Source organism: Poecilia reticulata, chromosome 9, assembly GCF_904066995.2.
Source record: "Poecilia reticulata chromosome 9, P_reticulata-male-v2, whole genome shotgun sequence".
Taxonomy (NCBI): domain Eukaryota; kingdom Metazoa; phylum Chordata; class Actinopteri; order Cyprinodontiformes; family Poeciliidae; genus Poecilia; species Poecilia reticulata.
In genome coordinates, this window is record NC_088838.1 from 26,257,517 (window position 1) to 26,276,033 (window position 18,517).

General features: G+C 41.0%; 1 protein-coding gene across 1 annotated transcript; it reads left to right on the top strand.

The window, feature by feature from the left end:
* The first annotated feature begins 455 nt into the window (after positions 1-455).
* Positions 456-13,633, top strand: LOC145552831 (sterile alpha motif domain-containing protein 14-like). The gene is made up of 4 exons (XM_081610802.1): positions 456-631; positions 11,900-12,019; positions 13,072-13,227; positions 13,306-13,633. Exons 1-4 carry the CDS (start codon positions 584-586, stop codon positions 13,459-13,461), a joined length of 480 nt encoding a protein of 159 aa, XP_081466928.1. The 5' UTR covers positions 456-583; the 3' UTR covers positions 13,462-13,633.
* Positions 13,634-18,517: the final 4,884 nt, after the last annotated feature.

Genomic DNA, 18,517 nt, shown 5'->3' on the forward strand with positions numbered 1-18,517 from the left:
TGTCAACCAAAATGTGTACTTGACTAGGATTACTTATATTTTATATGTAAAGTCAATTTATATAACTTTAATGTCTACTGTGCTCCCTCTTTCCACATACATCTATATCTGTATAGATAGCTTTATCTATGTCATGATTTGTGGTTTTGATGATGGTAAGGATGGATGCAGTGGACCCAGGTTGCAGAGTAAATGATGGTTTTAATGGTGAAAACAAAGGGCACAAAAAGTCCAGGCAGCACATTTCCTTGCATTTAGGCAAGGAACTCAAACACTGGTAGCAACTGGAACAGAACTTGTCAACGACAGACAAGACCAGGATCCAACAAGGAGCAGAGAACACAGGTGGGATTAAATACACAAGGGATAATCAGGGAACAAGAGACACAGCTGGAAGCAATCAAGGGCAGCTTAGCAACACAGGAACTAAACTGACACACAGAAAACCAAATGCTGGAAATGCTGGCTTGCATGCTGGAGTTGTATGGTAATGTTGAGTTGTAGGTCGCTGGATTCAGGTCCAATTTAGGTCAACTATTCGCTGTGATGTACAGAAACCCCATGTCGTGTCCAGACACGAACCATGTGGGGAATAGTCACAGCTCACTTGACTGACCGACTGTATGGCTGGGTAGGTTAAATTTAATTTATTCAGCTTTTTTTTCTTCTTCCGCATCAAAGTCCTGCTAAATAAACATGTTTTCTGTCCGGGACTCAGCACTGAGCTAGATGCTAACAAAGTTAGCACTCTGGGGACTACCACGCCAGGGAGTAAAAATAAAATATCTTACCTTACATTTTAATTGTTGTCCTTCTAAGTAACTGTCCAATAAAATATCTGAAATACAATTTAAACAATGCGATCGTTTCCTTGAGAAAGTGGGCGCTGCAAACTCTGGCATTGTTAGCTTTCGCACCTTGTGTTTTTAGCCGTAGATTGTTGATCCACTTTTCTTGACTTTTTTTTTTTTTCGGCAAGTTTTTAAAATCAACTCCCTTGTGACTACCTTGTGTTTCGAATTACCTTCGAAACACAAAAATAACGTTTACCTTTCTCTCTATTAGAACGGTTAGAACAACTTTAGGCGTTTTGATCAACAGAAGTAAACGGGCTGCATTGGGTGACTTCGATGCTACGTCATCTGAAGCCCAGCAATAGCAAACCATTAGCCATATTCATCAGAAACTGTTCGACTCACATGTCTCAATAAAGGTGTCAAAGCCATATCTATTTCAATTCGTCTGCGAAATAAAACCCACCGTTTTAGGGCTTTCATGGTTAAGAAACATAATGTAACAAAAGTAGTCTCTTCGGTCATATTTTCTCTCTACCAGAGTTTTTAGAACAATGCGCGTTCCCGCGACTGGGCATGGAATTCTCGGCAGGCATGCGTTTCTCTGCACAACACCAGGATCTAATGTACTGGTAGCCTTGTGTTTAAGGCGTAAATGTTATGTAACCGGAGCGAAGAAGGAGGGGTGCGTTTTAGGGCAATTAAATGAGCTTAAACTTCAACAAGATTTATCCGTTTAATCAAAATGCCTAATAACTGAAACAGAAAACAAACAGTAATCCATTTGTGCCAATTCTTGTTAGAATTTTCTCTTCCAAGGAGGGTTGTAAAACCCTTATAACCCTTATTGTTTTTAAAAACAAAATATGTTTCTTAATATCAAGATAAATGCATAAATCAAAGTGCATGCATTATAAACTGAAAATGCATTACTGTGCTGCTCTATGATCCTACCGATCACTGCTTTCAAATAGTAAAGTAAAAAAATAAATCAAATCAGTTGTATTCTTTCTCATGGCTCTTATCTGCAATTTTACCTGAATCCATTCAACTGAAAAATAAATAAAATAAAATAAAATACAAAAATATATGGCACACAGACAAAACAATACTTCATTCAAAGAAAAATCACGTCTTGTAGAAACAAATGTAAAAATTTAACTGAAACTTATAAACTGAAAATACGTTGCTGCTCTGTGATGCTCACTTGTCTGAGGCTGAGCCTGATACTTGGAGGTGTCTCATCTTTTGTACAAGTTCATCAATGTTCGGGGTGTGTCTCTGAATAATGAATAATGAAGCCGTTTGGGTGCGCTGTAGTCACTTAGCGGGCTACCGTTGCATTATGGGAAATGTAGTGTTTGCGGGCAAAACACGAGCGGGCGGCTCTGGCTTGCGGGCCGGTTCTCATATTAAATATCATTCAGGGGGCCATAGATAATTGATTTGCGGGCCTGATGTGGCCCGCGGGCCTTGACTTTGACATATGTGGCATAGATAATCTGTGCAGGTGGGCAACTTCCTGGAGAAATGTATGGAAATCCTTACACATCCCACCTGATGCAGAGGCATCGGCACCTCTGCAAAGTCCTCATTGTAGGTGACATGTGTTGCCTTGGCATATTCAGTGAATTCGGGATATGCGGCTCCATAGCCTTCCACACATTGGTCTATTTTGATTTCTGTGCAGCATTTATTGCTGAAACGTGTTTCTGTAGTTTTCCTAATACATGTTTCATTTGACAGATTAGCAGTGTGTGGCTCACAAGCAAATTGATTTCTCCCGCTGCAATCTCAGTTGCATCAAACACAACATGATTGTTTTTGTCTGCCTTGTTGTTACCATCACCAGTCAGTTATATCAGTGATACTTACTGTCCAGAAATGTTTTCACCTTAAGAGCAATGGCCATTTTGTCATCAGCACTGAGTCAATTGGCTGTCTCCTCCACATCTTTCTTCATGTAATCTGTATAGTTCTGCAGGCAGAAGTCTATGGCTGCATACTGAGCTTCATAAACCTTCCTGAACATCTCTACATGTTCATCATCTTTGTTCATTGTGTTGAAACCCATCAGTTTCCAGTAGAAGTGGTTGACAAACATCCCCTTCCAGAACAAGCCGCTAAAGAGACGTGCTGTCCACTGTCAGGTAGCGGTGAAGATTGGACACACTGGACTCGGCTCCTGAACTTTCATAGAGGCTGGCAAATATTTCAGCTGAGTCTGAGTCTTTCTTCATCATCACTTGATACCAAGTTACTGTTCTGATGAAGACCATTTAACTTATTCCAGTTGATTTTATTCTTATTGTGTTGAATTAGATATATGACAGGAAGCATCTTTAACTTTTTCTCCACATTTAGACGTCAGACGTCGTCTTTAAGTGAACGAACTTCCAAGACAAAGTTTTCTTCTCCTGAAATCTTGATCAAGCAAAAACACCAATCATAAACAACCTGGTGAGTTACCTGCTGCTCTGATGGTTTTATTCTCTGTCAGCTGGAACTTCTTCTTATCTCAGGATCAAAATAAAATAAACCATGAAAGCAGCTGCAGCCAAAGACCTGATTAAAATGTGAATATAAACTCTGCTGACCTGAGAGATGTTTGAGGAGCAAACAGAGGTCCAGATGGGTGAGCAGAACCTGTCAGAGGAAACCTTTGCTTTCTGCTGGACTGATGCAGCTGACCTTAATGTAAAGGACTGAGAGTCGCTCCTCCTTCCCAGATTCAGTCTGGAGCTGGAAATGTTCTGATTGACGTGTTGATTGATTAAAGTTACTGTTGAGTCCAAGCCATAATAATCAACATTTACTTAATCTTTCAATAAAGTCTGTAGAGCTAAAGCCACATAAAAGTATTCGTACTTTGTAAACTTTTCCTCACTTTGGTCCTTTGAAATCTCTGCAATAAAAAAATCCATCACTTCCACATTTTTAAATAACAGATAACAGGCTTGTGACACTTTGTGGATCTTTCTGCTTTTTAATTTTTACACTTTAGTTGCTAAATATTCAAACACACTTCAGATAAAGAGACATTTTATTTGATCTGACTGAGAATCTTTGGTAAAAACCAATAAGATTCAGACCTGATCACTAAAATAAATAATCCAAACTGTGGAGAGGAGAAAGATGCTGAGTTACAAGAAATCATCGGATTTATGGGAAGGTTCATTCGGGAATTTCTTTGGAATTCCAACATCATCATCATCATCCAGTTTGTTTATATCTAAACCTGTTCAACCGGATTTCAGCCTCCAGCATAAAACTCAGCAAAGAGGAATCACAGAAAGATTTAAAAATATATTTATATAAAAAAATAAAAAACCAACAAAAACCAACATGTACAGTAAGAACAAAGTTATGATTTTATGTTATCAGATCTAAGGAATGTGCGACTATGTAGGATTTTTAAAAACTACATAATTTGAATACATATTTGTGCATAAAGACAAAAAGACTATATTTTATAAAAAATAAGAAAATTTAAAATTAAAAGATTAATTTTCAGCTGTTATCTGACCATAACCATAATAAAATGTTTTAATTTTTTGTTTGTAAATGTATAATTTTGGATTATCTTCTATTCATAAAATAAACACAGAAATCAGTTTATTCTGAGTTTTACTAAAAAACAAACATTAAAAACACAATTTAACTTCTTATTTTCTACAAAACATGTTAATAAGAAAGTAAAACTGTTTTCCATCTTCAAAGATTTAAATGAAGTCAGGGTAACACCCACTCAGGTGTTTCCCTGACTGGGTGTGTGCTGTTATGGTCTGGCTCTTAAACCATAACAAATGAAAGGGAAGCAATGCATGGAATAACTTAAAAAGGAATTTATTTAACAAAAGTCATAACTGGTTGGGAAAGAAAGGGACAAAGGGAGAGAGTGGCAGGGAGACAGAAAGAAAAGAGCTGATCAGTCAGAGGAAGTAGTGAGTCTTAAGGTGGATCTGGAGACACTGGCCAGCTGCCTCTACTTCCAATCAGCACCAATTAAAGACATGGATGTTAGAGACCCAGAGGAAAAGGCCTTGGGCCGTAACACCCCCCCTCTTCAAGACAGGGTCCCCACTGGAACCCTGGGCAACCTGTGCATTAACATCTGGAAATAGAGAAAAACAAAATTAAGTGCACTAATATCTCAGACCAGCTGAAATGAAACAAAACTTAGATTCTCTCCGATCCCATCCATACACAACCACTGGCACCTTGAAGTGACTATTAGACAGGTAGGAGAGAAGAAAAGAAAAACAATGTTACTGTCTTGGTGCTCTTGACAAGGCATCTGCGATGACATTATCCTTCCCCTTGATATGATAAATATCTAAGGAAAAAGATTGCAGAAACAATGACCATCTCACCAGCCTTTGATTTGGGCTGCAAAAAGAATTTAAGAAGGTCAAAGGATTATGATCCGTAAATACAGTCAGAGGCCCTGAACCCACATAGACCTCAAAATGCTGTAAAGACCAAATAAGAGCAAGGGTCTCTTTTCAATGACTGAATAATTCAGCTGGTGTCTGTTAAATTTCTTAGAAAAAAAACTCACAGGTCTTTCAATTGAAAAGTCATCCAGTTGCAAAAGGACTCCCCCTGCACCAACATGACTAGCGTCGACCTGGAGCTGAAAAGGCTTAGTCATATCAGGAGCCAGCAAGACAGGAGAATTACACAGCATCATCTTCACATCCTCAAAAGCTTGCTGACAAGCAGAGGACCAAATGTATTTCACATTGTTTTTCAAAAGGTCTGTCAGAGGTGCAACCACAGTGGAAAAGTTTCTGCAGAAGGCTCTATAATATCCCACTAAACCCAAGAATTTCATGAGTTCCTTTTTAGTCGTTGGTAGTGGATATTTTGCAATCGCTTCAACTTTTGCACTAACCGGACATACTTTACCTTGACCCACTTGATGACCAAGATAAGCAACAGTTGCTCGGGCAAAGTCACATTTGGCCAGATTCACTGTCAAATGTGCATTCCGCAAACGGTCAAACAAAGCAGTGAGTCGTTCCATGTGAGATGACCAACTATCAGAATAGACAACAACGTCATCTAAATACACAGAACAGCCTTCTAAACACCCAACAACTTTATTCATCAAGCGCTGAAAAGTTGCTGGCGCATTTCTCAAGCCAAAAGGCATAACATTGTATGAATATAATCCACTTGGTGTAATAAAGGCAGATATTTCTTGTGCCCTTTTGGTTAAAGGGACCTGCCAATAACCTTTTAGTAGGTCTATCTTACTGATGAATTAGCATTACCAATCTGGTCAATGCAGTCATCCATACGAGGTAGAGGAAATGAATCAGGCTTAGTTATGCTATTGACTTTTCTGAAATCGGAACAAAATCTATAGGTTTTGTCTGATTTTGGTACTAGCAAGCAAGGTGAAGACCAGCTTGAACATGATGCTTGAGCGATGCCATTTTTTAACATGTAGTCAACCTCAGCATCCAGATGTTTACGTTTTTCTGGGTTAACCCTGTAGAACCGTTGTTTTATGGGTTGTGCATCACCCACCTCAATATCATGTTCGATCAGGTGCGTGCAGGATGGGACATCTGCAAACAAATCAGGATGGGATTTTATCAACTGAATCAACTCAAAGCATTGAGATTCTGGCAAATAACTTAGCACAGCATCTATGTTTTCCAATAATTCAGAATTCTTGAGTCGACCAGTTAAAATGGCTGAATCTGGAACAGGCAACCCATCACCATTCCCTTCATTACCAGCAGATGTCCCTGTTTCAGCAATGCACACAGGGTGAACTTCATCCACCAAGACATTATCAGCACGAACATGATAAGGTTTCAATAGATTAACATGAATTATTCGCTGTTTCTTCCGCCTTTCTGGAGTCGCAATAAGATAGTTTTGATCAGACAGCTGTTTCAAAACTGTGTGCGGACCAGAAAACTTGGCCTGAAATGGTGAAGTCACAACAGGAAGTAAAGCTAGTACTTGGTCACCTGAAAGAAAAACACGACGTTCAGCTTTCTTATCATACAAACGCTTCATTTTTTCCTGTGCAGACGATAGATTCTCTTTTGCCAACTGAGTAGCAGTAAAGAGTCTCTGCTTAAACCCATTAACATAACTCAACAGGTTTTGTGGCGGTGCAGCATCCTGGCACTCATCTCTCAAAACTGTTAACGGACCACGCACAGTATGACCAAACACCAATTCATTAGGGCTAAAGCCCATACTCTCTTGTGTTACTTCTCTTGCTGCAAGTAACAACCAAGGCAGACCATCCTCCCAATCAGCATCAATCTGAACACAATAAGCCCGGAGCAAAGATTTTAATGTTTGATGAAATCGTTCCAGTGCTCCTTGGCTCTGCGCATGGTATGCTGTAGATTGGTTGTGCTTAATGTGCAGCTGCTTCAAAATCTGTGCAAACAAATGAGAGGAGAAATTAGATCCTTGGTCACTCTGAATGACTTTAGGTATCCCAAAAATGCCAATAAACTGCATAAGAGCCCGCACCACAGACTTTGCAGTAAGTGTGTGCAATGGGTATGCTGCTGGATATCTGGTGCTTTGGCACATAACAGTCAACAGGTACTTTGCACCTGAACGTGAAGGGGAAGAGGACCCACACAATCAATTATTAAGTGCTCAAACGGTTTACCAATAGCTGGAATAGGATGCAGTGGTGCCCGGTTTAGAACTTGATTGGGTTTACCAGTGAGCTGACAGGTGTGACAAGTTTTAATATAAGATGATACATCTTTTTCAGTCGTGGCCAAAAAAATTTCTCAAAATGCGATCGTAGGTTTTCCTAACTCCCATGTGTCCTGATTCATCATGGGACACCTGCAAGACCATGTCACGCCATTTCAAAGGTACCACAACCTGATAAACTGGCTCCCCAATACCATTCTCACCACATGGCATCCACTTCCTTAACAATATCTTGTTTTCAACAAAATATCCATGAGCATGGCTCTGCATCTCTTCAACAGGTAATGCAGACTGAAATAAATGCTGTATGGTGGGATCGGATCTTTGCTCCTGCACCAGATCATCCTGTGGAATAGACAGAGGAATATTAGACAGACAAGAGGAAATCTGTTCATCTTTTCTGACATCTTCATCCTGATGTACATCACTGGATGCTTTCATTGCCCGTGTCACAGCACATGCTTGAAAAATGTCAGGGTGTGATTTTTCATTTTCATCAGGACCACTGCTGATCAAAGGTACTGAAACAACAACTGGAGACTCTGGTTGATCAGGCCAGACTTTCCCTCCAGCTATATTGTTCCCCAGTATAACTGTAACACCCATCACAGGCAGCGCTGGTCTCACACCCATTCTTACTTCTCCTTCAAACAACTCTGAATGGAGCACAAGTTTATGTACTGGAACACAAAACACAGACATGCCCATACCCAACACAGGTATAGATAATCCAGTGTCAGACTCATCTGAAAAAGGTAAAACGGATGCCAAAATGAATGAATCGTATGCACCAGTATCTCTTAAGATTGTAACTGGCATCTTAACGTCACTCCCAACCAAAGAAACATGTCCCTCCAACAGAAATGGTTTGTAAGAACTCAAGTCAGGTTTCCCAGAAGATGACACTTCAGCCATTTTGTGAGGAACATTCACAGAAACTGATGCAGCAAACGCTGCTGGTTTAACCCGAGTTCCATTTTTATTTCTGGATTTCAGCAAAGCACAGTCTTTTTTCCAATGACCTTTTCTGTGACAATAATTACAAATTTTGTCCAGATCATGGTTACTGCGATCCAAAAAAGAACCTCCAGAATGTGTGCTCTCTGCGTGCTCTCCACTTGCATCTTTATGTGTCAAAACAAAATCATCAGCCAAGACTGCAGCTTCTGACACAGTTTTAACCTTCTGTTCATTAATGTACACTGCAATTTTATGAGAAACAGAGTTTTTAAATTGTTCCAAAACCATTAAATTACAGAGATCACCAAGTGTCTTAACCTCAGAGGAAGTGCACCATCGGTTGAAATGAATTTCCAAATCTCTTGCAAACTCCACATAAGTTTTGTCACCTTTGTTCCAGTTTCTAAACTTTTGTCTATATGCTTCAGGGACTAATTCATAAGCTTTCAATATTGCAGCTTTAACCTTGGCATAATCTTGGCCATCATTCAAGCTCAACATAGAAAACGCTTCCTGAGCACGACCAATCAAAACACACTGAAGCAAAAGTATGCGGTCTGAATCAGACCAATCTCTTGTGTGTGCAACCCTTTCAAACAAAGTGAAAAAGTATCAACATCCTTTTCACTGAACTTAGGCACCAAACGCAAGTCATTTAATACATCAGAGGGTTTGCATTTTGAGTCCCCAACACAAGATTCCGCAGACAATTTGCCATCTTTCACCAGATTTAATTTCTCACTTTCCAAATTTATTCTTGCCAATTCAATTTCCTGTCTCATTTTTCCAAAGCAAGAGCCTTATCCAAATCTGCCTGCTGTCGTAACCTCTCTAAAGCCAACTCCTTTTCTTTCTCCAGTTGCATTCTCAACCTTAACATCTCTTTTTGTTGTTCAAAATCCAAAACGTCAGACTTTACAACCTGAGCACCCAAATCGTCAGGTCTGGAAGGTGACGACAAAACACCCATCTCAATTAAATTCTCCCTTAAAATTGCTTTAACATTGTCTTTCAACCTTTTATCACCGACACTTATTTATAGTGTTCAGCAATTTTTACTAGTTGTTCTCTAGAACACTGCTCCAAAAATCCTGCCGATGGAGATTTATTAAAGTCTTCCACAGACATGACTAAAGTCTTAATCACAAAACAGTGTTTCAAACTTTTAATTGCTGACAATCTGTGCAACACAAACCAATCAACCCAAACCTCCCCTCTAACTGCCTATCAGAAACTTTCTAGCTCAACCCTAGTCTTCAGAGATCAGGGACGGTGGGTATTTATGCACTTAATACCAATAGAGTGGAAAAGGCGCCAAGAAAATTGGCAACCCCCCCAACACTATGGCCGTGCCCCCGAGACAACTGCTCCAACCATATGATCCCACACTACTGTTTTTGAGCACATGAATCCCAAAGGGAGACACGCTGAGGCCTACAGGGGAATCAGTTCAGATGAGACATAATGAATTGCACAAATCAGTCAACAATTAAAACTTACCAATGAGCTCATCAGAAGGGACGAAATCAGGCAACTTACACCAAACCAGAGAAGAGAGAAAAAAAAAAAATCATTTTCCCAAAACTAAACTCAAGATTTCCACACTAGCTTCCCAGTTAAATTAACAAACAATGTTTACCACTTAACTAACTCAACAAAACTAACATAAATTTGAACGAGCCCCCAATTTGTTATGGTCTGGCTCTTAAACCATAACAAATGAAAGGGAAGCAATGCATGGAATAACTTAAAAAGGAATTTATTTAACAAAAGTCATAACTGGTTGGGAAAGAAAGGGACAAAGGGAGAGAGTGGCAGGGAGACAGAAAGAAAAGAGCTGATCAGTCAGAGGAAGTAGTGAGTCTTAAGGTGGATCTGGAGACACTGGCCAGCTGCCTCTACTTCCAATCAGCACCAATTAAAGACATGGATGTTAGAGACCCAGAGGAAAAGGCCTTGGGCCGTAACAGTGCCCACTCAGTAAAGTGGGTAAATACCCACCTGTCTGAACCGTTTCAGAAACATTTTATCATCTGGACAGAAGAGCAGCTCCAGGTTTTCTCCTCAGACTCACCTGAGAGGTAAGAAGCTCTCAGACTGCAGCTTGTCTTTTAAAAACTTTATTTTTCTTTAGACATTTTTTAAAATCAGTCTGTTTTTATTGATACATTTTGCGTCATATTGAGACATTAATATTCAGAGTATTATCTCCTTTACGTCTGTTGAATGTTAAGAACAATAATTCATCCTGAGATGATTATACTTCAAGGTTTTTGTTAATTATTTAGACATTTACTGATTTACATATTCATGACATTCTTTGATTAAATAAATTAAATTAAGCGTTACTCCAATAGCTAAAAATGTAATTTATACCAGGTGAGTCTTTCTCCCTTGAGAATGTGGACCGGTGCCGGTACTGGACTGATTTTATGCCTTCAAATGATTTTAACAGAAGTTTCACATAACTGAGAAGTTGAAAAAAAATTTAAAAATGTTTGTTTTAGCCACAAAATGATTTTGCTCAGCAGTAAACAACAAATCCCCAACTACAGCATAGAGCAGCTCGTCGATGTAGCAGCCATGTAGCCTGACGTGAAAACATTTTGCTAGACCTTGTCAAACATTGAGAAGTTTCAATTATTGTTATAAAACATTATCAAAGCCGCCAAAAATACCTCAGAAATATACAGAGCCACCATGAGAATCAACTCATTTAGAGTTTAAACTCAGTCTCACACAAACACAAAGACCCTAGCAAAAATGTTTGGCTGTTGAAAGCTAATTGGACCCTGAAAGCTAATTTTCTATCAGCAGCTTTACTAATCTTTTACAAATCATTACATCTTGGCTTTTTTTCTATTCTTCCTCTTTCTTTTCTCCCTCCCTGGAGGATAAGCCCCTTTTTGAGACATTGTTTTGCTTTCTTAACTTCTGACTTGGACGTTTGGATGCTCCACACGTTGCATGGCAGCTTATGAAACCGGTGAAGCGTGCGGTACCTACCGCGGCCACCAGGGGGCCCCAAGAGCAATTTTTTTGTTTGTTTGTTTTATCAGTAAAATAATTTCTACATACATTATCAAATATATATTATTGTAAAAAACAAATCACTTAATCGCGAAATTGTGTGGTTTTTTTTATATTATAATGACATAGAAATTATTACTAAAAAAATAAAAATTAAATAAAAATTAAATGTATTTCTAATGTTGAATAAAAAGGCATTCGATGAAAAATGTGGAGAAATTCCAACTTTTTTTTTTAAAGATTAAGTGCTTAATCGTCAGAATAATAGATTAATAAATCACTAAAATAATTTGTTTGTTTCAGCTCTAATAAAATAGTTTTCATGCAGAAGAAATTGTGATTTTAAATGACTTGCAATTAAAAACTGAATATAATTTATACTGATGTTGTTTCTGCTCTCTGTCCAGGAGTCGGCTCTCAGTGAGGAGTTCTCTCCTCCTCCCACCTCCTCTTCCACCTCTCCTCCTCCAGAGTCGTCCTCCAGATCCTCCCATCCGTACCACACCCTGTCCCAGTCCTCTGATGAGGTGACGCTCTGAAGGCCAGGCCAGGATTTTTAAATATATTTATTTATGAGAATAACGTCATAATATGACAAGAATACTGTCATGTGATAATGGAGTCAAAATAATAATATTAGAAGAACAAAGTAATAAATAACAGAATAAATCTTAACAGTAATAAATCAAAATCGAGAATGTTGAGCATCTTATGTTGGGATAGTTTGATATAAGTTTGCAGTTAATATTAAATAGAAATACTAAAACTTTTAGCACATCAGCATGAAATGATTATGATTAGCTGGAATCTGAAACAAACAGTTTGAAAACTAAGTATTTAGCTCAGATTTAAACCCTTAGCTGGAAACTAAAGAGTTTCTTAAATGTTTGATTGGACAGTTAAATGTACAGTTTGTAAACTAAATATTTAGCTTGTGAATTAAATATTTAGTTTGGATTTCTGACATTTATAAATGTAGGAATAATATGGTGAAAATATGACTTGAAAGATGAACACTGACATTTTTACTCAATGACAGAATGACAGACCCTCCATCCGTCTGCACGCACGCACGACGCACGCACGCACAACGCACGCACGCCTGTCCCTAGTGGACTTCCATTCATTTCTACAGCCTAAACCACCTTTGCCCTTTTCCTAACCCTGACCAATTCCCACCTTAGTCCTAACTTGACCCCTGACCCAAAAACAGGGTTTCCCCTTGTGGGGACCAGGCTTCGGTCCCCACAAGGGGCAACTGGTCTCCACAACATAGTATGTGTCAGGACAATCCTCCCCACAAGGTATTACAAACACACACACCTAGAGAGAATTTATACAGACCAATTAACCTGACAGTCATGTTTTGGACTGTGGGAGGAAGCCAGAGTACCCAGAGAGAACCCACCATGCACAGGGAGAACATGAAAACTCCATGCACAAAGACGTTGGCCAGGAATTGAACCCAGGACCTTCTTGCTGCAAGGCAGCACCAACTGTATCACTGTGCAGCCCTCAATGACAGACTTTTTAGTGTGTAACTTTACAAACCTCTCCTCTTCCTCTTCCTCCTCCTCAGCCCTGTGATGAGCTTTCCTCCTCCATCTCCTCCTGGTCGACCCAGGAGGTTTGTCAGTGGCTCCGAGGACTCCACATGGAGCAGTACATCCCAGAGTTCAGCGCCAGAGACATTGATGGAGAGCAGCTCCTGCAGATGGACAGCACCAAGCTGAAGGTGACGATGAGGAGGTGCTGATGATGTGATCACCCCTCCAGAGGAACTCTGACCCTCTGCTGTCTCTTTCCCCTGCAGGGTCTGGGCATGCTCAGTTCGACCGACCGCAGTGCTCTGAAGCGCCGCATCAAAGACGTCCAAACTGCGGCGGAGAAAGAGAGGAAAGCTCTGGACAAACTGGAGAAACAGAAGGAAAAACAGCGCAGAAAAGACCAGGAGCAGCGCAGGAACTGACAACCACCACCAGGGGAGGCAGAGGATAGTCCACGGATTCCTGTCAGAGTGAGACGTCAACCCCAACGAACTATCTGTGGTTCATGTGGAAAACCTGGAAACTGGTTTGAGGAAATGAGACTGAGAGAAAGTTCTGGAGAAACATGAAAAATTATTAAATCTTTCAAACATTTCTGGCTGCGTCTTTATTTATACAGACCAATTAACCTGACAGTCATGTTTTTGGACTGTGGGAGGAAGCCGGAGTACCCGGAGAGAACCCACTATGCACAGGAAGAACATAAAAACTCCATGCAGAAAGGCGTTGCCCAGGAATTGAACCCAGGACCTTCTTGGTTCTGGGCATATTAGTTATAACTGGCATAACTAATATGCCAGTTATGATGGCATATTAGAGCCATAGTAGATAGAGAAAAAAACGCCTGCCAAAAACTCAGAAATTTTGAAATTAATCTCAAAAAGGTCTAGACAAAACTTAAAACTGAACCCATCCATTTTCTGTACACCCTTTATCCCTTAATAAAGTCTGGAGGCGCTGGTGCCTAATGTTCCAGGCAGGGGTGAAAGTAGCTTTAGTGTGTGTGTATATATATACACACACTATGAAAGTGTGTGTGTGTGTGTGTATATATATATATATATATATATATATATATATGACCTGAGAGAGAGAATCATGGCCCGAATGAACACCAGACGACCCCGACGCCAATTACAACGGCTTAGTGAAGTACCATCAGAAAGTCTCATTGAAGATGTGAATGCAGCATTGAGAACGATCCCTACCAACACCATAACAGAAACCAATGAGCTGATATACAACTGAGCATCAGTGATCCTTGAGATGCTTGGTTATAAGAGCAACCATGAGACCCAATACCCACCATGGAAAAGACGGTTAGAGGCTAAGATCAAGATAACAAGGAGGGAAGTGAGTCAACTGTCAGAGCTCCAAAGGGGTGCAATGAAAAGATCAGTACCCAAGAAGTACACCTAGATGCCCATACCTGAAGCACTCGAAACTACCAAACAAAGGCTCCAAGCCTTGGCCAGCCGCCTAAAGAGATACACGAGAGAGAATGAAGCCAGGAGGATTAACCGGCTCTTCGCCACCCAACCAGCTAAAGTGTACTCTCAATGGCAGGGTAATAACAACAGAGCAGACCCACCCAGGCTGGAGACTGAACAATACTGGAAAGGCATATGGGAAAGGGAGGCGTCCCACAACAGCAATGCACAGTGGTTGCTGTGGTCCTCTCTACGAGAGGACCACAGCAACCTCCCGGAACAAGCCCCGGTAACCATCACTGTGGCAGATGTCCAAGACAGAGTCTCGGGTATGAAAAACTGGACAGCACCAGGACCTGACATGATCCATGCCTACTGGCTTAAGAAACTCACTGCCCTCCATGAGCGACTGGCAGCTCAACTGAACCAGCTTCTACAAAATGGGACTCACCCTGAATGGTTAACTGAAGGGCGCACAATCCTGATACAGAAGGAACCCTCGAAGGGTTCAGTCCCATCCAACTATCGGCCAATAACCTGTCTCTCTACAACATGGAAGCTCATGTCAGGCATCATAGCGGCTAAGATAAGCGGGCACATGGATAAATACATGAGCAAGGCACAGAAGGGCATAGGCATAAATAGCAGAGGAGCCAAACACCAACTCCTTGTAGACCACACAGTTGCTCGAGACTGCAAACCCGACACACCAACCTGTGTACCGCTTGGATTGATTACAAGAAAGCCTACGACTCAATGCCACACACTTGGATCATTGAATGCTTAGAGATGTACAACATCAATAGGACTCTAAGAGCCTTCATTGCAAACTCGATGGGGCTGTGGAAAACCACCCTTGAAGCCAACTGCAAACCACTTGCACAAGTGTCCATCAAATGTGGCATATACCAAGGAGATGCTCTGTCCCCACTGCTGTTCTGCATAGGCCTGAACCCTCTCAGCCAAATCATCAACAAGACTGGCTACGGATACCGGCTCAAGAATGGGGCCACGATCAGTCACCTCCTCTACATGGATGACATCAAGCTGTACGCCAAGAGCGAGCGAGACATCGACTCACTGATCCACACCACCAGGATCTACTGCACTGACATTGGGATGTCATTCGGACTAGAGAAGTGTGGTCGGATGGTTACAAAGAGAGGGAAGGTCGCCCACACAGAAGGGGTCTCACTCCCAGAAGGAACAATAGCAGACATAGAGCACAGCTACAAGTACCTGGGAATACCACAAGCAAATAGCAACCTCGATGAGGTCACAAGGAAAGGAGCCACAGCCAAATACCTCCAACGAATAAGGCAAGTCCTGAGAAGCCAGCTCAATGGCAAGAACAAGATCGTGCAATAAACAGCTATGCCTTACCAGTAATCAGATACCCTGCCGGAATAATTAGCTGGCCAATGGAAGAGATGAAGGCCACGGATGTTAAGACTAGGAAGCTACTAACCATGCATGGAGGGTTCCACCCCAAATCCAGCACCCTGAGACTGTACACGAGCTGTAAGGAAGGAGGCAGAGGACTAGTGAGTGTGAGAGCCACTGTCCAGGATGAAACATCCAAGATCCATAAATACATCAAGGACAAAGCCTCAACGGACGATGTGCTCAGCGAATGTCTCAGGCAATGGGGAACAGAAGACAAGGTGCTGGAAGTACCATCATGGGAGGACAAGCCCCTACATAGGATGTACCACCAACAAATAACTGAAGTGGCTGATGTCAGGAAAACCTACCAATGGCTGGAGAAAGCTGGACTCAAGGACAGCACAGAGGCTCTCATCCTGGCCGCCCAGGAACAGGCCCTAAACACCAGAGAGGCTCAGATCTACCACACCAGACAAGACCCAAGGTGTAGGTTGTGCAAGGAGGCCCCTGAGACAGTCCAGCACATAATAGCAGGGTGCAAGATGCTGGCAGGGAAAGCGTACATGGAACGACATAACCAAGTGGCGGGCATAGTGTACAGGAACATCTGTGCAGAATATGGACTGGAAGCCCGAGATCAAAGTGGGAACACCCCAAAGGTGGTGGAGAATGACCGAGCTAAGATCCTGTGGGACTTCCAGATCCAGACAGACAAGATGGTAATGGCGAACCAACCGGACATTGTGGTGGTGGATAAAGAACAGAGGAAAGCCGTTGTGGTGGATGTAGCAATACCAAGTGACTACAACATCAGGAAAAAGGAGCATGAGAAATTGGAGAAATACCAGGGCCTCAGGGAGGAACTGGAAAAGACCTGGAAGGTGAAGACCACAGTGGTGCCTGTGGTCATTGGGGCCCTCGGGGCAGTCACCCCAAACTGGAGCAGTGGCTCAAACAGATCCCAGGAACAACATCAGACATCTCAGTCCAGAAATGTGCAGTTCTAGGCACAGCCAAGATACTGCGCAGAACCCTCAAGCTCCCAGGCCTCTGGTAGAGGACCCGAGCTCAGAGGATGAAACAGACCACCCGCGGAGGGTGAGAAGGGAAATTTTTTTTAATATATATATATGTGTGTGTATATATACACACACTATAATAAGAGTGTGTGTATATATATATATATATATATATATATATATATATATATATATATATATATATATATATATATATACATACTTTCATAGTAGCTGGCAAATATTTCAGCCAGTTCATTTATATACATAAGTATACTGCTCAAAAAATAAAGGGAACACTTAAACAACACAATATAACTCCAAGTAAATCAAACTTCTGTGAAATCAAACTGTCCACTTAGGAAGCAACACTGATTGGCAACAGGGTCCCTCGTCGGGTCAATCAGTGTTGCTTCCTAAGTGGACAGTTTGATTCACAGAAGTTGATTTACTTGGGAGTTATATTGTGTTGTTTAAGTGTTCCCTTTATTTTTTGAGCAGTGTATATATATACACACTTTCATAGTAGCTGGCAAATATTTCAGCCAGTTTATTTATATACATAAGTAGAAAAGTATATATATTTGATATTATTTTCCAATTATTAATAAGCCTCCCTGAACACAGCGGTGGTTGATTAGTTTATTTTAAACTCCTGCTCTGCTGGTTATACACAGAGACAGTCTGGACAAATGTCCACACACACACACACACACTGAGAATTTATACAGACCAATTAATGTGACAGGCTTTTTCTTTTACTGTGGGAGGAAGCCGGAGCACCCGGAGAGAACCCACGCATGCAAACTCCATGCAGAAATACACCGGCCCAGGATTTGAACCCATGACCTTCTTGCTGCAATGCAGCAGCTTTTTCTACTGCATCACTGTGCAGCCCCTAACAATTGAACCCTTTTGTTTGAATTGACCAACAAATTGGTCAAATTAGATTTATATAATAACAGGTCACCAGTCTGTCTCTGGGCAACACAGAGACAGTCTGGACAAATGTCCACACACACACTGATAATTTATACAGACCAATTAACCTGACAGGCTTTTTTTTTTTACTGTGGGAGGAAGCCGGAGCACCCGGAGAGAACCCACGCATGAAACTCAGGACCTTCTTGCTGCAAGACAACTGTGTCACTGTGCAGCCCCTAACAATTGAACCCTTTGTGTTTGAATTGACCAAAATATTGTGCAAATGAGAAATACATAACAAGTCGCTACATAACAGGTCGCCAGTCTGTCTCAGGGGAAACAGTAAACACCAACATACATTTGTGTTATAGGATGGGATAAAAATAAGAAAATTATCTATAGGGACTTGAAAGTCTTGCCTATAGAGGTCCAGAAATGTTTGATGAGGTTGGGTTCTTGTTTTTTTTACTATTTTTCTTTACAAATAGAAATTAATCCTCGTCTACCATAGAGTTGTTTAAGCCCAACAGTAAGAAAATGTCTTTTCTTGAGCAGCCTATCTTTTGGTGACTTCTCTCAGAATGTCTTTGCTGAGACTGTCCAGTTTACTTTGAATATTCTTCAGGTCTTGCTCTTTGACCTCGGCCCAGATTTTCTCAGACAACCTCTCTGTGATTTTTGGAGGTGTTTGTACTTGCAGGTTGTCCTAGATTTTGTTA